The sequence below is a fragment of the Pseudorca crassidens genome, chromosome 2 (genome assembly GCF_039906515.1).
Source record: "Pseudorca crassidens isolate mPseCra1 chromosome 2, mPseCra1.hap1, whole genome shotgun sequence".
NCBI lineage: Eukaryota > Metazoa > Chordata > Mammalia > Artiodactyla > Delphinidae > Pseudorca > Pseudorca crassidens.
Genome location: NC_090297.1, coordinates 42,058,710 through 42,076,931, shown reverse-complemented (window position 1 = coordinate 42,076,931; position 18,222 = coordinate 42,058,710). Strand labels below are relative to the sequence as shown.

The following is an 18,222-nucleotide window of genomic DNA, read 5'->3' as shown; positions in this document are numbered from 1 at the left end:
GAAGAACGGTAAGATCAAAGAACATGGAGATTCTAGAAAAAGATCTATATTTGAATTAGACTGAGCTCCATGAGTTAATGCAGTAAAACAACTATGAGAATGGATAGATTAAAATTATTTTTCTTTGCTCATGCTTATGGACAGAGACTCTCTATATTTTTATTCTCTCAGTTTTTGACACTGGAATGAAATTGTTTCCTTTAAGGAAGGAATTCTGGGGAAATTAATTTTCTCTTTTTTTTAAAAGATGTTTTTGATGTGGACCACTTTTAAAGTCGTTATTGAATTTCTTAAAATACTGCTTCTGTTTTATGTTTTGGTGTTTTGGCCACAAGGCATGTGGGATCTTAGCTCCCCAACCAGGGATCAAACCTGTGTCCCCTGCATTGGAAGGCAGATTCTTAATCACTGGACAGCCAGGGAAGTCCCGAATTTTCTCTTAATTCAGTATTTATTTTTCTTTCATTCCTTTCTCTGTAGTGGAAAGTTACTCTGGATTCTGGGTATCCAACCATGAATAGTTACATCATAGGGAAGAATCAGTCTCTTCAGGAATTATACACTATGGAGGGTAAAATGCAGGGAGGCAACAGGGTAAGTGGACAGAGCACTAGTTTTGACCTAGCCTTGAATACTAGGTCTGTCCCTGTATAGCATGACTTTGGGCAAATTCTTAGCCTATCAGAGCAGTTTTTTATTCTGTAAAATGGTTGTTGTAAAAATTAAATGAGATAAGGTGTGTGAAGTACCTGTACCTACTAGACATCCAATAAAAATAAATTCAAAGGCATTGGTTGTTATGTACCCAAGAGTTTGCTATTTATGAACTATTGTGAATATAAAAACACATAAAATGAAATGGCTGATAATCTCAAAGAACTTACAACCTTTGAGGAGAGATTAAAACATGCAGAGATGAAACAATTAGAGAAAAAAATTGCAGAATTTATCAGAGTATTAAACTGTGTTGTAAAGATAGTACAGCAGTGATTAGAAAGGAGAAGAATCCTTGTTGGCTTAAATATTATGAAAGAGGTGATCCTGAGAAAAGCATTTAGGAACTGGTATACAAAGTAATAGCAACTAATATGGTTTAAGGTTTTGAAAAGTTTTCACAAGCATTGTATCACTCAATAATCACAATCACTCTGTGAAATAAGTTTTATAAGCCCCATTTTAGAAGTAAAGAAATCTAGAGTCAGAGAAGTTTCTTGTCTGTTTTTGTCAAGTGGCAGAACTAGAACTCAAGCCTAGTAATGCTGACTATGAAATCTATGCTTGTTTTGTAAAAATATTTTATGCTTCCATGCATTTTCATAATTGTTTTCTCATCACCTGAAATAGTCATGTCAGAAGCTGAAGTCAAGAGTCTAAGTGACCCATCCAAGTTCCCCCAGCTAATTAGTTGGGAAAGCAGTACTAGAAACCATATGCCTGAATGTCTAGTGTATTCTCCCCCTCTTTCTGTATTACCATATTCTTTTAATTTCCAGATGGAGAGGAGGGAGGGAGAAGGGGAGCAGTACTGGATTTGAATGGGCTCCGAGATATACACACATGTCATCACAGAGAAAAATCTCAACTTTGCAGGGCTGCATTAATCCTGGCCATGTAACTAGAGACAATCATTCACCTGCCTTGTGCTGAGAATGACATATATGAATGGGGCAAGTGAATTGCCACACTTAAATTGCTGGTACTCTGTTTTACCTCTTAATTCATATTCGTGCTATATTTTGGAATTACTTCCTTGGGGGTGGCAATTAACCAAGAAACCCTTCAATTCATGTGACTATGTATGGTTCTGTTCCTTATCTACCTCATTCTGGTCTAAATACAGACTATTACATGAGAGTTGTAGGCCAGAATATTTTCGTCTAGAGAAAAAAAAGCAGAATAAACCTAGATCTTTAGAACACCATTGTGCTCTTTTTGTTCAGGGAATACAAAGATTCTATATGGTGATTTCACTAGTTTCTGTTTTAACTGTACAGCACAAAATCAGCAAACTTACTTCACACTTTCAGGATTTTACATACTTTCCACCGCAAGTTCATGCTCTATTTCAGTCCAGAAGATGATATTTTCCCAAGTCAAAGTTGAACATATTCTACTGTCACTCTTCCTCCAGCGGGAATGACAAACTATCACACTTCACTGTACATAGTCTTCGACTATTCTTGGCTCAAAGCCTGATCATCTTTTTCTCGAGATCGATATTCTCACCTTTCTCAGCTTCCATGTCTGCCCCATGACTACCGTGGGAATCTGGTTGCTTGCCATTCCTTGTTACTGAATGTCTGAGGATGCAAGCGTCAGGGCTTGGGATCGAGTGTGACAGTGTGCAAATGGGCTTTGACAAGTGAGCATAAAAGGCTATGTGAAGTTGTATTTTGGTGAAACAGAGAAAATGTACATTTATGAAATGTTGTTTATTAGACGGGATGTGACGGTGTGCTGAGTTGGTTTGTGAGGCTTGACGTGTATGTGTGTTACTATATAACCACGTAAGGAGCAGAATCTAATCCCCGCCCTAGCCACGGGGAGGCGGTACCCCGAGGCCTTTGCTTAATTCAAACCGGAATAACCTGTTGCGGGACTCCAAGCTGCCGCAGTTGCAGGTTGGCGTCCCCGCCGGCGGCGCGCAGATCTCCGCCCGGTAGTCGCGCGCCCAGCGCCTGACAGGAGGGCAGTCACGTGGTAGCCGCAAAGCGGTGCTTTGCGACCTCGATGACAGGCAAAATGTGCGACAGCTTCGGCGCTGGCCAACCAGGGGCGGAGGCGGCGGCCAGGGAGGAAGCGGAGGAGGCGGAGGCGGCCGTGGCGTTCGCCCGCCTGCTTTTTCGCTCGCTTTCCCCGCCCCCGCCGGTCTTGTCGCCGTTGAAGGGAGCCGGCTGCGCGCTGTCGCAACCAGCCCTCATCCTGGCCGGCGACAGTAAGACCGAACCCACATCCCTACCAACCTCCCTGTTGAGGCGGCTCGGGCTCCGCGGGGCGCAGGCAAGCGGCCCAGGCGCCTGAAGGTTACCGAGTGCATGAGCGCTTAGCCTCCCGCGCTGCCCCGCCCGCCGGCCCGCCGGCCCGCCCGCCGGCTCGCCCGCCAGCCCCTCGGCGCCCGGCGGCGACGGCGGCGGCGGCGGAGACGGCCGCAGGAGGCGCAGTCTCCCGCCCGGGTGCGCGCTTCGCTCCCGGAGGCGCGGAACTCGGCAGCCGCCATGGCGTCCAACATGGACCGAGAGATGATCCTGGCAGATTTTCAGGTGAAGTATCGGGCCCAGTTACCCTTTCACCTCCAACCTCGTGGGTTCCTGGTGCCCAAAGGGTGGCCTCTTCCCAGCGTTTGTTTGAGCACTGCAGTGCTGTGTGGTTTGAGTTTTTATACGGTACCTGACATGAGGTGTGTGTGAGTGTGGTGTGAGTGTGGTGTGTGTGTGTCTGTGTGTGTGTGTGTGTGTGTGTGTGTGTTGTGAACTGTGGGGGACTATGTTATGTTGGGGGTGTGTAGAATGGCTTATGTACGGCTTGAATGGTATTTGTCGAGTGAGTGGGTGTTCTGTCGGGTTGTTTTGTGCGTGGATTGTATTGTTTCCTGTATTATAGGTAGTGTGTAGAATTCGAGGATAAGTGTGGGGCTTTTAAGTATGAGGTGCTTTAGGTGAGGAGTTTTGGGTTTGTGAGGAGGGTGTGCTGTATGGAGTGTGGGTGTGGTGTATTAAGGGGAGAGTAAAAAAGAATGATGGTGAGGGTAGCGGGACATTGTGCTGGTTTTGAGGGAGAAATAAACGTTTGAGACTGATGCCTTATTGGAGTCTTTGGGGTGTAGGAAGAGGAGGAGGCAAATAGACTGTATATATCAATGTATCTTTGCAGTGAGTTCACAAGCTTAATAAATTACCAATTCATATTTGTGGATTCCCTTCCTCTACAGATTTGAACTACTTGGTTGGTGTCCTTTCTCCAGGAGAAATTTTAAGGATGAGCAAAGATTATTTCTTACTGACTCAACTGTAGTGACACTGGCATATAAGTATTTTAGGGAGGACCTTTGAAAGTAGAGCTGTATGCTTCATGAAAGAGTTGGAGTTAGAACTAATACCCTGTAAACACCACTTTTGCCTTTTGATGTTGGAAGAAAATATTGTAGTGAGATATTTTTAACCATTTATTTTGGCATTAACTTAGAAGCTATAGTTCTGTATAGGCAGACGTTTCCCTCCTTTAACACTGCCGTCATTGCACATGGTCTAACGCTAGCATAGTAGGCAATATTTTTCCTTACTGATATTTTGTTGGGCTTTTTTCTTTCTCTAATTTTTAAAGTTACTTATTTTTACAACTAAATATTCTGATGGCCATTTCCAGAGTTTGCTCATTTAATTATTCAAGTCATATCTGCTACATTAGGAATATGCATATATCTGCATTTGATTATACTGTAACTTTCAAACTCAAACAGAAAGAAGTTCTGAAAATAAAAGTTTACCACAAGATTTTGGTGCTTTGTAGGATTAGGATTGGCCTGAGATTTTCTGCCTAATTCTTTCACCTTTTTTTTCATTCTTCAAGTTAGTCTTTTATCTAATGTGGAATGTAGTTGTGTGATAAAGGACTCTATATGTCTAGGAATGATTTTATCCTTTTGTAAAATTGTTCTGCTCTAGTAGGAATGGCTTTAAGCAACAAAAAGTATAGTTTACCTCATTAGAAGCTTTAAGGTAACTGTAACTTTGTTTTGATTTACCAAACTTTGGACTTCCTCTAGTAACTTGTAGCTGTTTGCTCTCTTATTATTTGTGACAATTATTATTATTATTATTTTTTGGCCATGCTGCGTGTCATATGGGATCTTAGATCCCCGACCTGGGATCCAACCCGTGCCCCCTGCAGTGGAAGCGCGGAGTCTTAACCACTGGACTGCTGGGGAAGTTCCTATTTGTGACCATTATTATGCTTAGCTTTATCGGCCAGTCTGGAAATTTAGGATTCCTGCATTCAGAGGCAAAGTAAGATTTTCTGACAAGCATTTGGGATTTTATTTTGATTGCATGAAAACATTCTAATAAGTTTTTTTCTTCAAACCAATAGCAATGCTGTGAACAATTGTTTACAAATTGGAAAAAGCTTATGGCATCTGCAGCGAACAATTGTTTTCCAAATGGTGAGAGTTAATTGCATATTGTCAAATAGGCAGGAGAACATTACTGGTAGAATAAAAGTTATTTAGAAAACTATGCACAAGCATGTTAGCCTTTTGTGTATTTTAGGAACCTTGTATTCCTCTTACAAATGATGATTCCAGATGAGTTTATTCTTGTGGACTTGGTTTTAAAATGGATTATTCTTCACTTTGCTGTACACCTGAAACTAGCACAACATTGTAACTCAACTATACTCCAATATGAAATAAAAATTTAAAAAAAGGATTTTTCTTTTAAAAAATATTATGTAAAAGTTTTTTAGAATTGACTTTAAAAAAATTAGCATTTATCCAGTTATCAGAAACCAGGCAATTTATTTTTTAAATTATAGCTCAAGACTTGGAATGTAGATGCTTGGATGATACTGGCTTCTTCTATAACTGGTCAAATCAATTTCCCTACCCAAAAGTGAAAATAGTAAAATTATGTTCTATTTACCTCATATGATTGTTAGCCACTCCGCCACTGATTTCAACAGAAGTCCTTTGTTTATTGAGTGGAAATAGAGAATACAAAATCCTTCTCAAAAACTTTCCCATATTTAGACATTGTATTTTCCAGCAATAATCAAAATCTTAAACTTATTTATGTTTAAAATCTAGTCACATTTAAAAATCATGTCCCTTTCTACAACAGCAGCACTGAGCTCTCAAAACTATTATTAATTTTCACAATCATATGAAGTAAACAACATAATTTTACTATGCTCACTTTTGGCTGGGGAAATTGATTTGCCCAGTTATAGAAGAAGCCAGTATCATCCAAGCATCTACATTCCAAGTCTTGAGCTATAATTTAAAAAATAAATTGCCTGGTTTCTTGTAATGAGATAAGTAGTGGATGGAAGAGTTCAGCTCAGACTTAATGGGATAGATTTGAGACTTTGTAGGTGAGTGAACTAATTACAAAGCAAATATATTCCAAATTGTCCTCTAAAAGATTTTTTCCCCCAAGTAAGAACAGCTGCCAGTAGGAAAAAAATTTAAATTGTGGTGAAATACACAATAACATAAAATGTGCCATCTTAACCATTTTTATCAGTACGTGTCCAGTTCAGTGACATTAAGTACATTCACATTGTTGTGCAGTCATCACCACCAGCCATCTTCAGAACTCTTTTTATCTTGCAAAACTGTAACTCTCTACCCATTAAACAGTAACTTCCCATTCTTCCTTCTCCCCAGCCCCTGGCAACCACCATTCTTTCTCTGTGAATGTGAATGCTCTAGGTACCTCTAATAAGTGGAATCATACAGTATGTGTTCTTTTGTGACTGGCTTATTTCAGTTAGAATAATGGCCCCAATTTTGTAGCATGTGTCAGAATTTCCTTCCTTTTTAAGGCTGAATAATATTTCATTTTATGTATTTACCATATTTTGTTGATCTGTTCATCTGACAATGGACACTTTTTCCCTATGTTTTGGCTATCATGAATCATTAATGCTGTACATGGATGTACAAATATCTCTTTAAGTCCCTGTTTTTATTCTTTGGGGTATATACCCAGAAGTAGAATTGTTGAATCATATGGTATTTCTATTTTTAATTTTTTTAGGAACCGCCATACTGTTTTACATAGTGGCTGCACCACCAAAAGTTTGAATGGAGAGAATGACAGTGTAGTGTTTAATTAATTTGTAAATTCCACTCTGAACAAATGAGTTTAGAACTTGGAATAGTCCAACAGAAATCAGCTATAAATGTAAATAGTGTTAGCATAGTATATTACTGGTAAAGGAATGACTAGACTAGTACACCTACAGTTTTGGCTGACCAGAACCAGGAGGGGGTGTAAAGGAATTTCCTGGGTTTAAAAAACAGGCAGACACTGATGAATCAAGAGAGGTTTTTTTTTTTCTTCTTCCTTAAAGTTTTTTTTATAACAGATGCATTCAGGTGCAAGTTCCAAATCTTTTTCTTTTTGTAATTGTATAATTCATTAAGGTTGAGGTATAGAGCAAAAATCATTTGATCAAACAAACTTTTGAGACTGTATTCGATTTGCTTACAGATGTGAAAACATTTATCCAAACAAAATTGCGGTTGCTATTTAATAATTTCAGTAATTAGTTACCTCTTACTTTGGGTCTAGATGAACAAAAAAATGAGTCTTCTCCTTCCCCCACCCCTTTAACCTTTCAGTTAATGCCATGGTAAATTCTTTTTCCTCTAAGATACTTTTTTTTACTTATAATTTTCCTTTGGGAACAAAATGAGTGGTGTACCCATTTAGATTAGTGTCACATGTGGGTCTCATGTTTTTCTATTTATGTTTCTTTGTTACTGATAATATAGATACATAGATCATAGCTCTACTCAAGTGAAGAAAAAATAACTTTCACTAGTGGTAATATTTTCTATCAGACTTTATCATAAACAAAACTTATCTGCCTTTCTAAAAAAGTATTCGTTCTGAATCTAGTTCCATTGGTCACATATTAAGAGTACCTTTATTTCTTCTCTAGTTTGGCACTGATTTTGATGTTACTTTCAGTGGTATATCCTGGATGACACAATTGTGGCTTTGTTTTCTACTCCTGGTCTTTCCAGCTAGTAATACCTTTGCTGCCTAAATTGCTTTGTACATTTACATGTATTGGACTATCACTATGGGATGTAGTGAGTTTTCATTTGCCTATCAACTCCTCTTTGAAGCATGGACTCTTCCATGACACTACTGGTAAGTTACTTGTAGGTAATTTCTGCCCTTTCATTACATTACATTTTTTCCTTCTAAATGAAGCTGTGAATCACTCTTCTTTCTTTTTTAGTTTGACGCAAAGAGATATTTTCTACAAAAGAGGATACCAGACTGCGAGTAGAAATGGTATCGATCCAGACAGATAGGTATCCTTGGTGATGTTGTGGATGAGGGACCAAACTAAGTATTCATGGAACATCATCTTTATTTCCTGGGATGTTACCTTGGGTAGGAGATAGAACTATGGCAGAAAGTAGTCTTGTTAGTATTCTTTCTTTCCTTTCTTCACTGTCCCCTTCATTTTTAGAGGGACAAAGCATATTGTTTTGTGTCTGGATTGTTGGTCATTGGGAAAATAAGGTTTTGGCATGTAGATTAAAGTTTAGTAGTTAGTGGTTAAGAGCATGGCCTTTGATGTCAGATTACTTAGATTTAAATCACAGCTCTGCCATTCACTCATCTTGTGATTTTTGACCAGTTACTTCACACCACTTTGCTTCAGTTTTCCCATATGAAAAAAGGGTTAATGTAAAGTGATTAGAACAGGTATCTGACATAGAAAGTGTTTTAATAAATTTTAGCTGTTATTTTCATTGTTGACAGTTTTTTTTTTTTTTTGCGGTTCGCGGGCCTCTCACTGCTGTGGCCTCTCCCGTTGCGGAGCACAGGCTCCGGACGTGCAGGCCCAGCGGCCATGGCCCACGGGCCCAGCTGCTCCGCGGCACGCGGGATCCTCCCGGACCGGGGCACGAACCCGTGTCCCCTGCATCGGCAGGCGGACTCTGAACCACTGTGCCACCGGGGAAGCCCCATTGTTGACAGTTTTAAAGTATGCACTTGTTCTCTGCAGGGGACTTCAGAGATCATCTATTTCTAGCTTCTCATTTTTCCTTTCGTGGATGTTGAGACCCTGAAAAAGGAAGTGACTTGTCCACGGTCATGAACTGGTTTGAAACAAAGATTTTATCCAGGTGTACATAAGAGTGTTCATTTTCTAGCTTAATTTGTCAAATAGCTTGGACGTTTAGAGGAAAATGAGACCCACCACTTAGAAATTTGTCCAAATTGTTAAAACTTACATAAAAAATAAATTAACAGTGCCTGGCATATAGCAGACATGCCAGCAGGAAGGGAAGGAGGGAGGGAAGGTGGGAAGGAGGAAGGGAGGAAGGGAGGGACTGATCGTTCCTAAACTGCCATTCCAGTTCAGTGCCATGCTTCTAAGCTCACAGGTGATCAGAAGCCATGGAATGGAGAGACTTCAGATTTGTTGAGCATGGTTCGGTTGATGCCTGTTGTTTGCCAGACAGGTTTTATGGACTCTGTAGTTCAGGGGTCAGGAAATTGTAGCCTGTTAGCTGGTTGCCTGTTTTTATACATAAAGATTTATTGGCACACTCATTTACCTATTGTCTATGACTGCTCTCTTGCTGCAGTGACAGAGGTGAGTAGTTGAGACAGAGACTTCATGGCCCACAAGCTTAAAATATTTACTATTTGAGCTTTTAAGATAAAGTTATCTACGTCCCCCACCCACCTGAAATCAATACTTTCTTTTGAAATCAATACTTTTCTTTCTAGGTTTTAGTAACTGCAAAGTGTTAGAACATTTGAATGCCTCACAGGTACACATGGTTACTTCTCTATAGGAGGCAGTTAGAACATTGCACTTAGGCAGACTAGAGCACTTGTTTTTGTGCTTTGTTTTGGCTGTGGTTTTCTGAGCAAGTCATTTATCCTTTCTGGGTGTCAGTTATTCAGTCTATAAAATGTAGATCTGCTTAGACCCATATCTACTTGAACACAGAAGATTAGACTAGATTAGGTGTTCAAATAGAGTCTGGATAATCAGTTGGCAGCAGTGGGGTTGAGGACATTCAGTTATAATTTAAGTAATTTATCTAGCTTAGGGGTCAGCAAACTACATCCTGAGGGCCAAATCACCAGATTTTTTGTCAGCAAGTCTTACTGGAAGGCAGTCTTTCATGTTCATTTACATACTGTCTCTGGCCACTTTTGCCCTCATTAGCAGAGTTGAATAGTTGATTGCATGACCTGCAAAGCCCAGTATATTTACCCTGCCCCATATAGGAAAGTTTACTGATCCCTGGTCTAGATAAGTGGTTTTCAACTTGGAATGATTTCTGTTCCCCAGAGAACATTAGACAATTTCTAGAGAAATTTTTGGCTATCACAACTGCGGGGTGCTAATAGCATTTAGTGGGTAGAGGCCAGGGGTTCTGTTAAACATTGTATAATGCAGTAGACATCTTGTGACAATGAAGAATTATCTGCCCAAGAATTTCAGTAATTCTGAAAACCCTTGATCTAAATCAGTGGTTCTCAAACTTTAGCTTGCATAAGAATAAGTGGGAGGGCTTGTTAAATCACAGATTACTGGAGCCCAGAATTTTTGATTCAGTGGATCTTGGGTGGGGCCTGCAAATTTGCATTTCTGCCAGGTTTCCAGGTTATGCTGATGTTGCTGGATCCAAGGACTACACTTGAGAAAAACTGATCTAGATGATTTTTGAGGTTACATCCATTCCTGTGATTGTTTGATTTTGTGATCTTAAGTACTCTTCCATTTTTTGACTTAGGAAAATTTGAGTGTTTCAGTATATACTTGATGCTCATAATAAAACATGCTGTTTCATGGCTCCACATGTTTGAACCCGTAGTTTTCCGGGTCCCTTTGGAAAACTTCTATTTATTGTTCAAAATTATTGCCTACCTTTTGTTTATAAAACATCAGTACTCTGTGCCCAGTTAGTGTTAATCATTTCTTCTTATATATCTTGTACATATTTCTTTTATATCAGAAATAAGAGAATTTCTCAAAAAATTCTGAAAAGTTTCTGAAATTCTCAAAAATTTCTCTTTTGAGTCTTATATCAGATTGTCAGTAATCACTTAACATGTTTCTTTTCCCTACTGTCAGCTCTGAGTGAACAGCTGCTTGGGTCTTAACCACTGTTCCTATAGTATCTATTAAGAGGTGCTCCGTGAATATTTTTTGAAGAAATATTATGAATATTGGCTGTTATGGTACAAGTAAATGGAGTAGAATTGTAAATTATGTATTTTTAAGCATCTACCATTTTCTGACATATGGTTTTGAATAAGAAACTCTGTCACTGTGAGAATAAAAATTAGACTAGTTTATTAAATTGAGGGTTATAACTTCAAGGTGACCCATTTATAGAGAAGTACAAAACACCCACACTCTGTTTTAGCTTTTATAGAGTGCTCAGTAAGTTAATGTGACAAAATATACGGCCTGAGGCCACATTTGTAAAGTTTGAATGCTGTTACTGAATTGCTACATGTTAGCCATTCTTCCTGATTATGTTTTCACTCTCAAACTGTTTTTTAAGGCAGAAATTCTAATTTCAAATAAAAATTGCTTACCATGTTAAATCATTAGTCATTGACTTCTAGGTAAGTTTGAGATAATTGCAAGAAGCAAAATTAACAGAATAATTGTACCTGTCTTTATACTTATTTGTGGTTATAGAGGAATAATTGAGATAGAAAGAATGAGATGTCAAGTTGTGGTAAGGAAAAGTGGAAAAGTTTGTAGGTTATGTGTACCTTAATGGCATTAGAGTTAGGTTCCAGTCACCTGTTTTTTTTCCCTCTGCAGTTCACCTGGTTTAATGACTGAAGTTGAAAAGTGTTAGTGAGAGGAAAGTTTTGTCTCTTGTGTCCTCCTGGCTCCCCATTCTCTTTCTCCCAAGGGAAAAGTAGTGGTTGAACTTTTTTTTTTTTAAGCCAATTTTAGTGATATTCTTTGGCATCTAGTTAAAGTGAGATGGAAACACAATTGAGCATTTTTATTTTAGGTTTAATGAGGAAGGAATAATAATATTAGCATATAGCTTTTGATTGATTTGTATGTGCCAGATATTGTGCTAGGTTCTTTTTTTTTTTTTTAAGTTGATATGTTGTATTCTCAATTTTATTCAGTTCAAGAAATTTTCTTTTTTTTTTTGGCCACAAGGCATTCAGGATCTTAGTTCCCCGACTAGGGATCGAACCTGTGCCCCCTACAGTGGAAGCGCGGGAGACTTAACCACTGGACCGCCAGGGAAGTCCCTGTGCTAGGTTCTTAACATCTAAATTCTGCAGTGACCCTGTCTTAGGATCCAGAGATACAGTTCTCCGTGGCTTCTGTAATGTCTTGTGAGCACAGGCACTGACTTTTTGCTCCTGACTATGTTTTCAAGGATATTTGTATAGTGAGCAGCCTTGGAAGACAGAGGTAATGTCTCTCTCTGGAGCAAAGAGCAGGCATGCATAGTATCTATTTTAAAAGATTTGGGTTCTCTAGGCTCTAGGTTCCTCTTCTGTAACACAGTCCACTGTGTGTGCAGGTATCACTTGGCCTACTTTGTGTCACCCTGTGGGAAATGGGACTGGGAAACTGTGCAAGAAAATTCTGATATTCTGACTACAAATATTGCCACGAGTCATAAAGTTCATTGTCTCCAACCCAGGAGTCTAGCTCTTCTGCCAGCATCTATGAAACTGACAGGCTCTAACTTAGTTTGCAAGTAGGGTAAAAATCTCAGATCCTTCTCTGCTCTTAATAGTTCTGGCAACAAGGATGGGATGTTGACAGAAACATAGGTTTCTGGAAGAGGAAGGGTGAGGGCCTTATAGGCTGGTTAATAATTTGAGGGAAGTCCATGGGAATTAGTAGTGAACATGTTGACAAAATTGTTAAGTGGTTCTCTACTTCCTTGCCTGTTAATGAGGAGGAATTAAGGAGGTGGTTGCAGACTGAGTACCAGGAAGTAGGTTCAAAGACAGCTGCCTGAACATTCCTCTGGTTGAGGCTAACTCTCAACAACCCTCAAATATCCTCTCTGATAGAGGGAATTTTTTTCACCAGTCTGTCAGTCAGACTCAAGTTCAGACTCCTCACAATGTAACAACTAGCACTAAGATTTGTCCTGGCTGGGCAGAAGGCTCTGCCTCCTTTCAGACATTTACAGATGTGTGTAATTTGCAGTTGCTGTGGGCAGAAAGCAAAGTTGTTAGAACTTTCACTAGTTTGTCTGAGAGATAAGAGGATGGGGGTACAGAATGTCTTGTGGCTCAGCCCCTCCTTTGGGGCCCCTCCTTCCCAACTTCACTGTCTGAAGCAAAGCCACTGACTCAATGAGGTCCTCAATTTATTGAGGTTTCCCTAAACCTTGTCCTGGTTCACCAGTGGTTCAGCCAAGCTGAAACTGATTGTGTCTGCTCATCTTTTGTGGCTGTTCAGCCTTTGCACCAGCTATGCAGACTGGTAATGACTGTAATTGCTGTGTTCAGTGGACAGAACGCAAGGCTGTTCTTATAGGTCTGGCCTGTACTCTCCTTCATGAACTTGTATTTTTGCTGACCCTTGGCATGTTGCCAACGGCCTAGCTATTTGGTCTGCCACTTGGAAACTATAGACTGGCAGATTAAAGACTGCTTTCTTTGAAGCTGTGAACTATGGAAACAAATTATAGCTGCTGATCAGACTGTCTGGATCACTCATGTAGATGCCCACAGTAAGGGCCTTTTCTCTGATGAAGCCCCCTGGAATCAAGCTTCTGATTGAGCCTGCACTGCCCAGAGCCATCATTGTTGCCAGGATCCGTCATTGTATCAGATGTGACAGCATATCAACTGTCATAAAGTGTGTAAAGTAAAAGACTATATTTCTGATGCAGGGGGTACCATTGCATGCCAGACTTGTGACTCCTGCCAAAAGTTGACCTGTTTGCCATATAATGAGAGAAGCTACATTACATGGGATGTGGCCCCTGCCTGTTTTGGCAGATTAAATAAATTGGGCCTTTGACCTCCCTCTCTGAGGTATCAGTGGTGCCTCACTGCTGTTGACACTTTTTCTGGTAATGTTGTTGTTTTTAGTCCAGTTAGCTGACTGGCTACACCATTTTGACCCTTGAAACTAATTGCGTTATGCTTTCCAGCTTTCTGGACCATTTGCAGTCTGGCAGTGGTGCACTTTTTATTGCACCATTTTTATTGTATTAGTGAGCTGATAGTCAAGATATTTGAGGGGCCTTTCATGCCCTCTGCCATTCACAGGCATTTGGTATGTGGACAAATGTTGACTGCTGGAATAACTTCCTCCTCAGTAAGCCAGTTTGGTCACTGAATGCAGCTATCTCCAGAAAGGGATCATTTCATCTTGGCTACTTCCTGGGTAATGATCAGAATGGAAGGGGTGGGAGGTTATGTAGCTCTATTTTGAAAATTCAGGATTCCACCCTGACCATTTCTGGGCATGATGCTTCTTTATTTCTCCTAGCAGCAACTCACTGCCAGCCTGTTGATATACCTTCTGTGTGGCAGCTTGCGAAAAGGTGGTGTAGGGGATTTAAACTGAATTCTGGTTCAGCTACCTGGGTTTTCTTGTTGGGTTGACATGGTCCTAGATCATAAGGATAATGACCACTTGGTTGAGTACACTGCTTGCTGAGCCTCCCTATGGTGGCTTATGTGGATCAGTAGGGACCATAAATAGGTTTCTGTACATTTTATGAAAATTCCCTTGACCATCTTGCACCTGACATTTCCAGGTAAAAGGCCTGCGTGTAATTAGGAGATGATTGAAAGAAGATGAAATTATAGCTACTGGAAGGGGACATATGATTTTGTGGCAGTGGAGGTAAAGCAACAATCTTCACGCCTGGGGAAGGATCGCCTTAGACCCCAGAAAGTTCGGGGAAAGGAAAGACATTAATGTTCTTAGTTTTTCTGAACCGAACTTGAAGCCTTCCTTATGAAGGAAAATGCCTGGTACAGCTCTTCCAAACTGTTGCAGGCACATTCAACTCAGTCGACTGCTGGATCTGCCAAACCCCATTAGAGGGCTCTGATAGCTATTTGATTGTCATTCCTCTTAACCTTACTGAAAGGTCTATTGGAAATACCAGGGGTTGGCCCTCAGCTTTTTTACCTTCTTGCAAAACACCTGTCAACACTTCCTGATGCCTACCCCACCCCCATACCACAGCCTTCACTCAGAGATTCTGTAGGGCAGATTACTGGTGGCCTGCACAAATGGGACAGTTTAGATTAACTTCATTAATTCCTTTCAAAAACAAGGACTAGGCTCAGTTGCTGGAATTGAACTGGGAACCCTAAGGACCACCACTTGGATGGGAGGCCATGTTAGGACACAAGTTGACAGTGCCTCCCAGACTGATATAGGTCCCACTTGGAAGGACCCAACAATTGTAAACAACCCACTCTATCTAGGTGCACTGTGTCTGCCCTGAGGACTGTATTTCGTACGTGGAAACCAGGCATTAATTTGCCTCCCTCCTAAAAATATGGACTCTTGCACCTTTTGAATGGTTAAGTAAACACCACCAGTAGATCTTGTAGCCTTCATATGACTGCGGAGATATCTCAAAAATGAGAGCCTATCCTTGGTTCCTTGGGGAAGCTTCCCAGAGTGATTTCTGATTTGTTATTTATGTGCACCCTGTGGACAGTTATCTCTCTGAGGGAGGTCATTCAATTAGAATAGGTATTTCAAAATTTGTTCCTAACTTTTTAGCTGAAGTGGCCCTGGAAAGCATTCAGGTCAGCCTCAAGTCACTGACCAGAGTTGTTATGGTTGATAAAATTGCCCTACACTTCTTCCTTCTGGGCCAGGGCAGAGTTTGTATAATTGTTAATTCATTCTGTTGTTCCTGGATTAATGCTTTTGGCCAAGTGGAAAAGTTAATACAGAAACTTAGGGAGAATGCTGTCAGACTCTCTTTTCTGAGGTAAACCCTCATGACTTATCAGATTTCTTCATCTTATTTGGGTGTGGAATCCTGAGAAACATGGATGAAATAAATTCTGAAGGTTGGCCTCATCCTGTTGGCTGTTGATAGTCGCCTAATTAAATGCTGTACGAGACAAATTAAATGGATTTAGTCATAGTCTCTGTCAGATTAATCAGAGTGGCTGTTGGAGTGGCATACTTACGAGAAGCCAGAGTGTTCAGTGGTGAAGACGGTTAGGAGTAATGGGTAGATATTTTTGGGAGATAGTTCCCTGTGTGTCTCTTCTATTTCTGCACATCTTATGAACAGAGACATTGATTGTTCCAGATTATCTTTTCAAGGGTGTTGGACTGTTACCAGCCTAGATAATTTCTCCTTCCAGACCAAAGGGCAAGTTTGCTTACAGCCTGGAAGATAAAGATACTTTGATCCTCCAAAGCAAAGCGTCCTCGTGCTTACTGTCCATTATAAAAGATTCATGTTCCTTAAGCTCAAGGTTCCTCTCGTAATGCAGATCTACTGCATGTGCAGGTGTCACCTGGAGCACTCTGTCACCCTGTGGGAAATGGGACTTGGGAACCAGTGCTAGAAAATGCTGACACTCTGGCTGCTGCTCTTGCCCTGATTAATAAAGTACTTTGTCCTTGACCTAGATGTCTTGAGTCTTCGTCCAGCATCCATGAAATTGTAACAAGCTGCATTGTTAGCTTGCAAGTAAGTATGGTGGAATATTTGATCTTTCACAGTTCTTACCACTGTGAAAGGTTGATGATCCCCCATTTTACAGATTGAATTTGGACCTAATCTGTGATAGCTCTTGTTGTATTCCCATTTTAAAGATGAAAAAGTAGAGGTGTAAAGAGGTTAAGTAATTACCTAATGACAAGTAGTCATAACAAGGCTGGGTTTGGAACTCAGGTCTGCTTTACTCCAAAGTCAAGTCCATGATCTTATATATCCACATTTCTCAAATGGGTGTGCTAAGGAGTAATCAAAGCTACAGAATAAATATGCACACCTTCTTGTAGCACCAATTTACTAGAATAACTTAAAAAGAAATATGCTTTTTAAAAATTAAAAACAATTATCATGAAGTAAATATAAAATTTGCATGAATTTTAAATAGAAAATGAAATTTCAAAGAAATTGTAAACATGTATGTAGCCTGCTTTTTGGGTCATCTCCTCCCCTCCTCCCATGAGGGAACATGCTTTCCCTCCTGTATCATTCTGACTACAGTAGTGTAAAAAATTAATAAGTAGTGCACTTTACAAGGTTGCCTTTTAAAGAAACAAATCAAAGACGCATCCGGTTATTTTTTGATTCCTTCATACTGTTGTAGCTTTATGAAACACAAAAAAGTAGAACAAAGTTTTTCTGGTGTCCCTGGATTTACTGAGGCTAATAGAGGGATCAAAGAAGAAAAAACTGGAATTCATTGACTTCTTATCTTGAAGTTGTATGTGGCAGTGGTTTCTATTGGGATTACTTAGTACTTCAACAAGAGATTATCCTGTCACTGGTATTTTTTTACTTCACTTTTACATTTATCAGAATCTATAAAGTATTGTGTATCTATATCTATGCTAAGTAAATTTGCATTATTTTGGGGAGAGCTGTCAGTTTCGATATTTTCCTGAGGTCCTAGTAGTGGGACTTGAAACTAAAGTATAGTTGTCCCTCAGTATCCATGGGGGGTTGGTTCCAGAAGTCTCTGAAGATACCGAAATCTGAGGATGCTCAAGTCCCTTATGTAAGATGGCGTAGTACAATGAATACAGGGGACTCTCGTTATCTGCAGGTTTCACATCCTTGGATACTGTAATGACATAGTGGCAAAAGTAATAGAATTGATTCCAGTTAAGGCAAGCTGATCCCAAGTTGATACACACGAACTTCGTTTTACACTGCATTGTATTTAAGAAAAGGAAAACATTACTTAATGATTATTATGGGATAATGTAGTAAGAGATATTTTGCCAGGGCTCACTGTATATTTGATGAAATTAAATACTTAGGGTTTTTAAGTGTGATAATGCATTGGGTTATGTTAAAAAAATGTCCTGCAGGAGTTGAGGAAGGTGGCGGAAGAGTAAGACGTGGAGGTCACCTTCCTCCCCACAGATACATCAGAAATACATCTGCATATGGAACTGCTCCTATAGAACACCCACAGAACGTTGGCAGAAGACCTCAGACCTCCCAAAAGGCAAGAAACTCCCCACATACCTGGGTAGGGCAAAAGAAAAAAGAAAAAAACAGAGACTAAAGAATAGGGATGGGACCTGCACCAGTGGGAGGGAGCTGTGAAGGAGGAAAGGTTTCTACACACTAGGAAGCCCCTTCGCGGGCGGAGACTGTGGGTGGCAGAGGGGGGAAGCTTCGAAGCCGCGAAGGACAGCTCAGCAACAGAGGTGCGGAGGGTAAAGCGGAGAGATTCCTGCACAGAGGATCGGTGCCAACCAGCACTCACCAGCCTGAGAGGCTTGTCTGCTCACCCGCCGGGGCGGGCGGGGGCTGGGAGCTGAGGCTCG

The 18,222-nt window shown here is 40.3% G+C and overlaps 1 protein-coding gene across 1 annotated transcript in view; it reads left to right on the top strand.

Annotated features, from left to right (window-relative positions):
- The first annotated feature begins 2,788 nt into the window (after positions 1-2,788).
- The window catches only part of FAF1 (Fas associated factor 1), a 493,406-nt gene continuing 477,972 nt past the window's right edge, over positions 2,789-18,222 (top strand). The window contains exon 1 of the mRNA XM_067726079.1: positions 2,789-3,260. Coding sequence (XP_067582180.1) covers positions 3,216-3,260 — 45 coding nt within the window. The 5' untranslated portion in view covers positions 2,789-3,215. The remainder of the gene's footprint in view (positions 3,261-18,222) is intronic.